This window comes from Aethalodelphis obliquidens, unplaced genomic scaffold (assembly GCF_003676395.1).
Source record: "Aethalodelphis obliquidens isolate GAN/ISIS:26980383/991018 unplaced genomic scaffold, ASM367639v1 scaffold97, whole genome shotgun sequence".
Classification (NCBI taxonomy): Eukaryota; Metazoa; Chordata; class Mammalia; order Artiodactyla; family Delphinidae; genus Aethalodelphis; species Aethalodelphis obliquidens.
The window spans coordinates 2,177,685-2,190,324 of record NW_020838041.1 but is presented as its reverse complement, the minus strand read 5'-3'; the positions used below and the strand labels follow the sequence as shown (position 1 = coordinate 2,190,324).

Genomic DNA, 12,640 nt, shown 5'->3' with positions numbered 1-12,640 from the left:
TGAGACTAAGCTGGGAGCAGGACGCCGTGACCTCTGCAGCTCTCTGCGACCACACTACCTCTCGGCTAACGCAAACTGCGAAGGTGGACAAGCAGCTAAAGGATACAAAGGTAAGCCACAATGCTGCATTCTTATTATTTAATGAAAGCTTAATTCACGAGCTTTCCAGAAGCAACAACGCCCGGAGCACGTGCACACCTTCGCTGTCGCTTAGCTCCCACAGCCCCCGCCCCTGCCCCGCACATCAGTTTCCTCTCACTGGCGTCCCGGGTCGTTTCCTGGGAAACCCGGGGAGAGGACCCCACGCTGCTCCCTGTCTCGTCCGTCTCTCTCATCCCCGCTCCAGTAGCCTTTCCGCAACCTCTACCCTTCCTACATCTACAACAGGAGCATAATCCTGAAGAGATGTAAGGTCGGTTATTAAAATAGGTTCACTCTTTTCTTCTTCCCCAAGTAATGGCTAAACTGTGGTACCTTCCTACAGTTGCCTTACTTCACGCCTGCACAGAGGATTTTGATGTGGGGTGATTCCCGTACAGGTTAGTAGCCAAGCGTGTGCAGTAGCTGCTACCAATGTCTTGCTTTGCTGTCTTCTTCCTTTGGCTTTTTTTCCTCGTAAGGTCACCATTCAGGTGCGATAACATTTGTAAATGTGGCTGCATTATTCCCAGGAAGAGCAGAAATCCTTGAATCCTTCCCCAAAAGTTCTACAATGGGAGAACTACAAATGGACCATATAGAAACTCATAGAAATGAAAGGATTACACAACGACTCTTCAAGGAAAAGGATTCAGACATCCATCTGGTTATAGGAAGTTCTTCTGCTGGGAGAAAGGAGAAAGGTAGCCACTCAGATATCTGAGAGACAGAGAAGGAATGAGTCTTCCAGAGAATCTTAAGACATTTCCCAGTGTCAGAAAGGTGGAAGGTCGTCCACTCAAGTTCCTAGAAATAATAATCATGGAATAACCTAGTCTTTAACTGGAAAGTTTCAGAGGTTTTAAAGATTTAACAGTACAAGAGTTACGACCCAGAATACTGAGTGTTTTCTAAATTTTCAGGGAAGGAAATGCCACTATCCAACCGACCCAGGAAAGCACTGAGGAAGTAGCGTGTACAAAGAAGTTTCCGACGGGATAAAACAGAGACGCTCCTGGATCAGCCACACTCTAACCTAATCCCTTTGTGGTAAATCTCAGGGGTGGTTACGAAATAGAAAGCTTAGTGGAGGTAAGAAAATTTATAGGAGTCAATCAGAGGGTAAGGGAAGGAAAATGCCTTCTTAATCTGAAGGAAATACTTAGCGAGATGAGAAGTTCACAGCGCTAAGAAGCCCTACCGAAGGCAGTAAGAGTACTGTAAGGGTTCTGTCCATGCTCGTTAGCACACAGTGGAGAGAGAGACTTCTCAGATGTGAGGAGGGGGTGACAACTTCAGTACAAGTTCATATTTCATGCAGAAAGATTCAATTTCTTACTCATAATTTTTAAAATGTATTTTTAATAGATCTGCTTGAATTTCTAAAAAAAAAAAAAAAAAATCCCAAAATATATCCGTTTTAAACTTAAAATAAAAATCAGGTAAGTTAGGGAGCCCAAAGTCAATACGCATTTTAGGTTCTAGTAAATACGCATTAAAAGTGCTTATGGGATCTGCTGAAAGACAGTTTTAAACAAATTAATGTCTCTATCACATACTTGGGTCAGAAGTCAGGATTACTCGGCTATTAAATGTTTACTTTGCTTCCAGTCCAGTTCCTGATACTAAGAACTAAAGCATGAGATAAAGATTCAACAGGACAATAAATATTCCACTGTGCTCTATGAATAGCTACAGTAACCAGCAAACAAAACAGTAAGGAAAACTGCCTCAAAGATTAAAAAATTATTAAAAAATGGAAAATTAAAAACTTTCCCCCTGGCCTAAGAGTTACCTGTCGTTTAAGCATCACATAATCTCAATTATAAACAAGTTATGCAGCAAAGTTTAGTTTTAGGCTGATTATTTGGACCTTCCCACCTTTCAGTGGGATTCGTAAAAGCCTATTTATGAAACATTCATTTCAGTGTAAATTTCAATTACAGTGATGTTAAAACAGGCTTTAATAGGGTAAGTTAATTGAAACGTACTTAGTTCAAAGTCCAACTGAAACTTTAAAAACTCTAATGTAATAAGATTTTGATTTCCTGAGTGAATGGAATCGATGTTCTGGACCCTACCTTGGGGTGAAGTCAGAGCTGTCCAAGGCGTTTCTCTGGGCAGCAGTTAAGACAGGATCTGAGGGCAGATCGTCCACAGGTTCAGCTACAGGAAAGGAAAAAAAACCTCAGAATTACATAGTTAGCATGTTTGCAACACTGCTTCAGGAATTATGAGCCACAAATAAATGTTTAAGTTTAACCACAATTTTCCTTATTACTTATAGAGAAATCTTAGCATATTTAATTTTCTCCTTAAATAATTTTCAAAAGGACAGATTTTCTTTAAACTGTTCTTGGAAGTGTTCTGGCTTAAAAAATCCACTTGACTGGGGCTTCCCTGGTGGCACAGCAGTTAAGAATCCGCCTGCCAATGCAGGGGACACAGGTTTCAGCCCTGGTCTGGGAAGATCCCACACACCAAGGAGCAACTAAGCCCGTGCACCACAACTACTGAGCCTGTGCTCTAGAGCCCGCAAGCCACAACTACTGAGCCCACGTGCCACAACTACTGAAGCCCACGCACCCTAGAGCCTGTGCTCTGAAGCAAGAGAAGCCACCGCAATAAGAGGCCCGCGCACCGCAAAAAAGAGTAGCCCCCGCTCGCCACAACTAGAGAAAGCCCGCGCGCAGCAACAAAGACCCAACGCAGCCAAAACTAAATAAATGAATTTTAAAAAATCCACTTGATTAAGGCTAATTGGGGAAAAAAAGGCTTAATATAAGATAAATAAACGTATTTAAAACAAAAATAAACGAGTGTCTAATTTTGCTAAAAGCTTTCACAGAACTTCAGTTACACATGGTCACTTTTACATCTATGAAATAGTTGGTATTTTGGTAATCAATTAGAGACAGAATTTCATTGGTTAGTAATTAAAACCACGGGTATAGTTTACATTTTTGTAAATAACGCTCATTTATTTTTTGCTTTGGAGGCCTAATGTAACAGCTGTTGAATATTTTGAATAGTGGGCTTCACAGATGAGATCACACAAAGCGACGTACATGAAAACTCCATGTTAACGGTGAAAAGCTGTACAGTATCGTTTGTGGTAACTACTGAAGACACCTGGCTTTATGCAGTGGCCTTCGGGAAGGGCCTCAGCTGCTCTCTACGTCTGCCTCGTTACACGACAGCTCTGCCCTAAGCAGCTCGGAAGCACAACAGGTTAAACACTCATTTCCTGCATGTTTTACAGAATTTGGCCTGGGACGCAGTGGGCCAGCCGACTGAAGGCAGCTCCTTCTACTCACCAGAGTGGTATCGCCCTCCCACGTCCCTTACCCACTGCCGCCTGAGTGCGCAGTTTTCCCTCCTTCTTGATCTCTTGCTCTTCTTTAATATTTTTTGAGGGAAGGGGTGGAGATGGGGAGAAATAAGGGAAAATACAAAAATGGGGCACCGAGGAAAGCAGCTAGCTAGCTGGGAGGCACAGTAATCCCACTTCGTGCTGGGCAGACTGCTGGCAGCAGGAAGAACCCAGAGTTACGACGGGGGCACGTTCTCTAGTGGGCCCACACCTATCATGTGGAATTGATTTTCCCCTACAGAAATTAAACTCTGGTCTCATAATGGAAGCTGATGGAGAATTTGTTCTGCTTTAGAGAAAATACAGAAAGATTTTTTTTCTTCATTTCCAGAGATCTTTACGGTAACTTACCCCTTTATTTCCTACCAGTGTCCTTATTATGAGCAATCAATAGATCGTGGTACCGTAACAAATCACAAAACCTACTAGGGTTAAGAATAAACATAACAAGCCCCTTTATGGTTTAAGGGCAAGTTCAAATTACAGATTAAAGCCAAGCCATAATCTGAGTGGCTTCTGGGCAACAATGTTAAAAACTCCAGACGCTAACAGGGAACAAAAAGCTAGGGATGGGGGTAAAAGATGCAGAGAGAGGAAAGTGGGAACCAGTTAAAGCTACAAGTTCCACGGCATAAGCCGTGGAATGCAGGGCTATTCGCGCCACCCCCTTTGCCTCCCCTACACCATGTCTGTCACGGAGAATTTAGTGGCTTTAGACGCTGAGAGAGAATTTATCAAGGCTAGACTAGGACACAGCAACAGGCTTCCCTGTAAAAGAATAACCAGGTGAGGCTATCTGAACGCTCCATCCTGCTTGTTTACGGGAACATGGATCACCTCCTTGCGGACGAGCATCGCGGGGCTGGACGAAGGAGGGCTTCACGACCTCAAACCACCAGAAGAGCTCCGCCATGAACACCAGGTAGTTACTCTGTGCGAGAGGCAAGAAGTTAGGAGAGAAAGCAGGTAACGCCCGACCAGAAAGCAATGACAGGGAGTTCACCTATTAAAACACAGCTCGAAATAGCATTCACCCATCAAAATCTGTGATTTTTTTTTTAAAGAAATGATAAAGCTTATAATCCCTAAGGCTGTGCTGTGGGTTACCTTCTCAGAAGCTTTCCATTCTCAGTTAGATTTCTTTCTCCTGTATGTTTATTCTTCTCCTCAGCTGAGTCCTTCCTGCTTGGCTTTTACACGTGCTCAAACCTCTGCCACTGAACGCAGCCGAAACCGGCACGCGATCCTTCACCCTCCGCATGCGTCCACCTGGCCTTGCTCATCGCTTCGGACTTCTGTAACACCGGCCTCTCCCAACAACCTGTTCTCAGCCCTCCTCTCCCTAATCCACTCCAGTCTGGCACTCAGGCGCCCTCGCTCTGAGGCAGCATTTGCTCAGGTCACCAATGTCTGTGTCACTAAATGAAACAGATTTTTTTCGTCTTCGTTGCCCCCAAGCCCTCAGCAGCATTCGATACCCCTGATGTCTGAAAACTGCCGCCCACACCCACCAGCTATCGAACGGCCCCCAAGGCACAACTGCACTTGCACATGCACTTTCTGTTTCTCTCACTGTGCCAGTCGTCTTCCCCACAAGTCTGATCAGATCCCATCCTTATTTCCCTGAATGGCAGCCACCTTCCCGGCGCACAAAGCAAACCTGGGAGTCACCGCGACACCGGCCTCTTTCTCCCCTCATACCCAGTTCACCGCCGAGCCTGCAGGTTCTGCGCCTCAACGGCCCTGGAATCCACCCACTTCTCTCCACCTGCAGCGTCACTACCCTCACTCAAACTGTTTCCGCCTCTTGGTTAGCACACGGGCATTTCTTCTTCGGCTTATGAAGCCAAACTTTTCAAAATGCAACGCCCCTTCCCCCGCTCGCCCTTGCCCTTGGGAGACTGACTATAGTTTACAAGCGGGTACCTGATTGGGTCCCTTTTCAGTTTCCCCAGCTTCATCTAATACCATATTCTCCAGGGTTCCTCATCTTACCCATCAGACTATATGGTCAAAAGGACAAAGCTGTGCTCACCACTACATCTTCAGTGTTTAAGACAGTGCCTGGTACATAATAGATGTCCAATAAATATGTAGTGAATGAACATAGAAATGAATGAATAAACATATTAAAAGAAAGGCCAGTCACTGGCAAAGCATCGAAATGTTGATACGGAATATCTCTGGGTAGTACGATGATTGTGATTTATAGTTTTTCTTTATACTTATCTCATAGTATACTTTCTAAAACCAAAGTATAAAATTATATCTAAAGCATTGGTGCTAGGTTCCAGCTCTTCTAGTGCAGTTCACTGAAAGCTATGTATATCTTTTGGAAAAACACTGTTTAAGTACCCCGTAATTGTCTGTTGATAGGAAATTAATTACTATCTTAAGGACCCTGGAGCTCAACATCACTAATCATCAGGGAAACGCAAATCAAAACCACAAGGAGACACCAGCTCACACCTGTCAGAATGGCCATCGTCAAAAAGATAAGCGATAACCAGCGCTGATGAGGGTGTGGAGAAAAGGGAACCCTTGTGCATTGTTGGTGGCGATGTAAAATGGTGCAGCCACTATGGAAAACGGCATGCAGGCTCCTCAAAAAATTAAAAATAGAACCACCATATGATCCAGCAATCCTATCTGGGTACATAAGCAAAGAAAATGAAAACAGATCTCTTGAAGAGAGATCTGCACGTCCATGTTCACTGCAGCCAAGACATGGAAACGACCCGAGCGTCCACCAGCAGATGAATGGATGAAGATGTGGTGTACGTGCAGCCACGAGAAACAAGGGAGGTCTGCCATTTGCAACCACACAGACGGATCTCGAGGGCACTGTGTGAAGTGAAATAAGTCAGACGGAGAAACACAGACACTGTATGGCATCACTTGTACGTGAAATCTGAAAGAGCCAGACCCACAGAAACCGAGTGGTGGTTCCCAGGGACTGGGGTAGGGGAAATGCGGGAGTACTGGTCAAGGGTGCAAACTCCCAATTATAAAATGAATACGTTCTGGGGATCAAATAATTATAGTTAATGATAACTGTATTATATACATGAGACTTGCTGAAAGAGTAGATCTTAAATGTTCACAACAAAAATGGTAATTATGTGACGTGACGCGGGTGCTGACTGATACTATGGTGATCATCATTCTGCTGTATATAAGTGAATCAAATCAACACGCTGTACACCTTAAACTTATACGATGTTATATGCCAATTATGGAAAAAATTTATTTTAAGCACCTTGGTAAGATAACTGTCCTAATAACATAATTGTAATGTGTCTGGCCACTAGATGTCAGCATAGTAAGAAATAATTTTCCCAGTAACTAGTTTATGAAGAGAATGTCTTTCTGAATTTACGATGATTAAACAGCAATAAATCTGTCACTATGTTCCTGGAATGGTACCAGATTCATTTCATTTAAGAGCTCTTCTTTCCTTCTTTCAGTTAAGACAGTCATGCAGCTGTACATTAACGTTCTTAAACACTGTAAATGATATCAAAGAATACAAACATACGGAACATAGAATAAAAAGTAAAAGTATGCTTTAACTCCTCTCCCTCAAATCCTAATACTGCAGTCAGAAGAAACCACTGTTAACAGTTCCGTGTTTGTCTCTCTACAGACCTCTTCCCACGCCTCTGCAGGTGTGCAGATGTGCATACAAACAGAAAAAGGATTTTTAAAACATATGTAAATTGCATCATGCCGCACATAAGGCGTGCTCCCCGCACGCTTCCCTTAGTAACTCCTAGCGAGCTTTCCGCATCCGTAAGATACCCCTGCCTCCTTCAAACAGCTGCTTTACAAGACGTTTCAAGTGTGGCCCTCCCAAGGTGAACTGCTGCCAACTCCTCACCACCACGAACAATCCTTATACGTCCTTCTGTGCACTTTGAATGTGGTTAGACAACGCCCATCTGCCCTCTAAAAAGAGCACACCGGTTTACAAGTCCGCCACGAGGGGAAAAGAGGGCTCACTCCCTACTCCCCACAAACAGCTGTTACTCAAGTCAACAAATGACAAGGCGGCCAGCACCATGGACCGAGCAACCTCTTGCGGGCTTAGAGCCTTAAATACTCATTTGAGGCCAAAACTGTGGTTCTGATAATTTAGCAGAGAACGTAGAAAGTGACCAAAGCCTTCTCTGCAGATAAGTATCTAGTTTTAAAGTGCCCGATTGAAGAAAATGTCTTTGTATCCGGATCACGCCCAGACTAAGTTGATCTAAACATCAGGGATATGTGTTATCTATTGGAAGTCCAAGGTATACAACTTAAGCAAATGTAACCTTACAATTCAATGTATTTAACGAGGTCATTTTTTTTCTTTGAGATCTCAGTAAAAGTATTTGAAATTTTTAATAGGAAGCGCCAGAAAAAGTATTAAGATAAATATGAAAATATCTCCTAACTTCCATTTTGGTAAAAACGGCAAAGTGTAAACATTCAAAATCAGTCCAGGTTTTTCTTGTGATGTGCTGGACAGTGGGGAGTGAGCGCTATTCTGGTCAACAGGGGCAGTGGCTTATTCTGGAAACGCCGTTGCCCCTGGCTCCGTCAATCTGCCTCGCGGTAACCGAGAAACGGGTACAGGAAAAAGAGAGAGGCCGGAGAACAAGAATTTAAAGCGTCACAAGGCACTAGCATTACGCTGGGAGGGGTCCTTTGGCAGCTTCCATGAAGGTGGGCATCGCAGGTACAATTAGGACTGACATAAAGCTGTCCCTCTCGGACGTCAAACAAATCGATTGTAAGATCACTCATTCCTAAAGCCTTTAAACAGAAGTGTTAACTTCAGGCAGGCGTACGAGAGCCGTGAGCTGCAGCTGCCGGTGACAACAAGGGCAGCGTTCCCACCATGAAGTTCTGGAACCTGTAGCTCAGAAGCCATCACACCTTAGACACGCGTCTGTCTTCACCACTAGAAAGAACGCCCTGAAAGAACGCCCTGAAAGGACGGGGGTGGGGGGGGTGTCTTCGTGTTGTCTGCTGAGTTATCCCAACCACAGAACACTATGAGGCGCTCAATAAACATTTCTTGAAAGAAAGGCACTGAGCAACGCCCCGAAGCTAAGAGGTCATGTGATGTCCTGAAGCAAGGGACAAGTGTATGGCTAGTAAATGCGATGACTTCCTAAAAGGTTCATTTCCAGGTAACTGTGATGTTTCCTTCCCTCTTCCTTTCCCAAGGCTCTGCCTCAAGTTCTGGGACCTCAGGGCCCCTTCTTCCCAGACACCGTCCACAGTCCTGCTGAGTGTCCCGAGCGGCCGCACCCCTGCACGCTCCCCACAAGCGGCCGCAGCCCTCCAGGACCCAGAAACGCTTACTGGCTCGCCCGCTGTTTTGCTAACAACATCAGAACCATGGTTTAATTCTGTACCATGACATTACGTTTAGCTTTGCACTACAAAAGAAACCTGTAGCTAACAGTGTAGGTTTTTAAGAAATAAGAAATAAAATAAAATCAGCAGAAAAATCAAACAAAAACGATTTTTTCAAGAGTTCTTTTGCCTGAAATGACAGTTAATTTCGTAAGCTTAAAGCAGCTATACTGTTTATGTACCTGGTTATATGTTTTTTCAGCAAACTTGAACAAACAAAGGGGAAGAGGATGGTTGAAATACCTTTATGGAGGAAGCGGCGTACAGCATGTCTTCCAGGGCGAAATGGCAACACTGGTTCAAATATTCTTGGCAAAATTCTTGAATCAGCTGCAGATTATAGAGGCTATCAGCCAATGACATGGTTTCTTTCAAGCAAATATCTTCAAACAGGAAAAGAGCCAGGGTTAATTCTGATAATGTACATTTCATGTTCATTTTGTTCATACCTTAATACAGATACACAACTACGTAGAATCTGTCTGACCCACACATGTAACGGCAGTGATCACTACACAGAGGCTTAGAGACCAAGCACTCCTTCGCTCAACCACTTCCTAGAATTATACATAAATGTTCTTCTTAAAAGAAGCCGTCATTACTTATTAAATTTACTGTCTTAAATATTTCTTACCATCTATCCGCAGTTTCGAGACATTTCAGTGGAACACTTACCTTCTAATCTGACGACACCAGGACAGTAAAAATGAATAAGGGCAGCTAACGCACAGCCATCCGAGCCGTCTTTCAACAAATTTTCTACCAACGGAATGCAAGGCAGTTGCCTAAGCAATGTCTGCTCTTTCCTGTAACGAGCCTACATTTAAAAAAAAAAAAAAGAGATGAAAATGAATAAGTACTAAGCAACATACAGGAAAAAGACAGTATTGTAGATTCCAATGTATCAGTAATAAAATATAAGTCAAGAGAAATGAGAACTACTCACCAACATCCTTCTTTTCTAAACATTACCTAGACCTCACTTTACCACCAGCACTTTGGTTCTGAAGCCAAGTACTTAACGTAACATTACAGCGCTCATGTGCGTGAAATTCACTTAGCCTAATTTACACGTGAAAGCATCACAAAATGGATTTTGACCATTTGTTATCCAAATCATCAGTTCTGCTCTTTTGCAGATGATGAAATTCTTTCACTTTAAGGGTAGACTTCACTTAGACCACACGTTCTCACATGGGAAGAGTGAGACTCGAGCTGAAAGAACGAGGAGAGGCATCGGAGTTGGGAGAGCGGGCAGAGGAATGTGAAACCATTCTTAAAGGAAATGTGGCGAGAAGAAACATCACTTTAGGAACTGGAATAATATCCAATACCACGAAGATACTCTGGCTCCTCATCTGAATGCTGAGACGATGCAAATAAAGTGTAACGACTTGGCAACTGAAAAACACCCTCCTGGTTGAGGTCGCATTAACCAATAACAGAGCAAGTACGAGGGTTTCTGCTCCCTCGCAGAAAAACAGATGAAATTCTTGTTTTCTAAAGACTGGCTGGCGTGAGTGGATACAAACGTGTAAGGCGGTTCTCTAGACATGAGACGTGCTGTAGAACTCAGAGGTCACGAGAACGAGCTCTTAAGCCAGACCACCTAGGCTCAAGTCCTGGTTCTGCCACTTCTTAGCTCTGTGATCTTGGACAAGGTACTTCAGTGCTCATTTCTCGCTTTCCCCATCTGTGAACTGGGGACAATCACAGTACCTACTTCACAGCAGCACGAAGGACTACAGAAGATGATGGACAGAAAGTGCGATGCACACACGGGCACACAGCGGGTAATCGCCAGTGGTCAGCTGCTACTAGCTATTAGCTCTCCTCAGGCCAAGAAAAGTACTGCTGAAGGCTTAATGAAGATGCACCCTGAAGTACTTTCTTAGCAAACTTTACAATTGTAGTGGTTACTGATATTTAAATACAGTTTTTTTTTTTAAGTAATCAAAACTAATTTTTCTTCTAACTCCATCTAACCTGATTATATTTCATAATTAAAATACAATTATGAAATATAATACTTTCGTGAGAATAACAGAAAAATATTATAATTTACTGAAAGAGAAAATTTACTATTTGGTGGTGAGGTCAGATTTCCTCTAAATGATATCCCTCAGAAGAGCACACACGTTCAAGGAGACATTTATCCCTGTTTCCCTGTCACTGGCTACTCAAGAGCAAGGTTCATGGGACATCTCTTCCTCCGAAGATTTTCAGAGGAGCTTGTTCTTATGAATCAGTGGGGACTAGACATCTGTGTTTAATGGTATGTTCCAAACTCACAGACTACCTACATTCAGAAAAAAAAAATCACACAGATACACTACATAAATTCTTTAATTGATTACTGACTTTTACATAATCCTTAGAAAACGTCCTCATATTGCTGCTGGCAGACGGTTTAAAAATCAGCCATGAAAAAAGAGGAGAGAGGAGGGGAGGAAGGGGGAGAGAGAAAGCAATCAGCCAGTGGCCTCTTCCGGCCTTACGCTGCCCCTCACACTTGGTAGTAAGCACCCTTCCAGGTCCTCTTGGGCCGGCTAGAAACAAAAGAGTCACCTCTTGGGAATCCCCTACATGGGCTGGGCTCAGGGCCAAACTTCCCAGATCTCCAGGTCTACCCTTGTTTTCGGCCCACGGTCTGAACTGGACTGAGCTGAGTGCCCAGAGTCATGGAACAAAGAACTGAACTGTGTGCTGTGTTGTACCGCACCCTGCACAAGGCACACACAGACACACACGTACAGAGCTTCATCAGGCTGCAGCCACAGAGGCCCACGGCTTAGACCAATCAGAGGTTTATACGTGGCATGCCGAAACATCTTCCTGAAGATTATATCCTAGGAGAGGCATCAGGTAAACCAACTTTTAATACTCCCTGAAAGTTCATCTGCAGTTCACAAAGGTTACAGAGTCTTTTATACTTGAACATGCTCTATGCCTTACAAACTTACTGCTCTTTCTACAAATGGAGAAATCTGGCATTTAAAAGGGACATACTTTCTATCTTTCAACATTATGGTGCACTTGTAAGTTACATTTCTGTTTCCGAGGGTGTGAAATACTTAAGTGGTCTAACCCCCAGATGTCACCGTGAAAGATCAACTCTTCAAGTCAAACCAGAATCGAATCTAGCTCAGGTCCAGTGCTGGGAGGGACACAGAACCTGTCACTTCTTTATTACACAGAAAGTATCCTCTACGGTTCAGGCCAAAAGGAAATGATCCTGTCGAAAAGATGACTTTACAATACAAATAATTTACATGTGCAATTCATATTCACTTTTACTAACATTATTAAAACGAATGCAAATCTATATCCATACTTTTTTTGTTACCTAGTTACTGATGGTCTGTGAATACTGACAGACTAGCTTACACTTTAAATTATTTTTAAAGCTTCTAATCCAAAATTTGACTAGATTTAAAAAATCTTTCTGTTTTACATTATGATCAAAAACACCTTAAAATCCAATCTCTACTTGTGACTAACAGAATTATACGTAATGACCATATCGGCAAGACATAAACGATACCATTCTACAATTACACTTCTGGAGAGCAAGTTGAAGAAGCTGTGCAAACTTACTGGAACCAATTTCCAAAACCATTTGGAAGGAGACTTCAGAGGAAGCAGCAGGAAGAAAGGGGAAGCAAAAGGTAAAGGGAAAATTCATCAGAAGTTTTTAAAATTAACAAGTTATAGTAAAGTTTC

The 12,640-nt window shown here is 43.1% G+C and overlaps 1 protein-coding gene across 3 annotated transcripts in view; it reads right to left on the bottom strand.

The window, feature by feature from the left end:
- CAMSAP2 (calmodulin regulated spectrin associated protein family member 2) overlaps positions 1-12,640 on the bottom strand; it is a 97,960-nt gene that overhangs the window by 15,331 nt on the left and 69,989 nt on the right. For all 3 annotated transcript variants that reach the window (XM_027095966.1, XM_027095965.1, XM_027095967.1), the window contains 4 exons: positions 9,593-9,734; positions 9,161-9,300; positions 4,349-4,442; positions 2,220-2,304 (listed from right to left, as the gene is read on the bottom strand). In XM_027095966.1, coding sequence (XP_026951767.1) covers positions 2,220-2,304; positions 4,349-4,442; positions 9,161-9,300; positions 9,593-9,734 — 461 coding nt within the window. The remainder of the gene's footprint in view (positions 1-2,219; positions 2,305-4,348; positions 4,443-9,160; positions 9,301-9,592; positions 9,735-12,640) is intronic.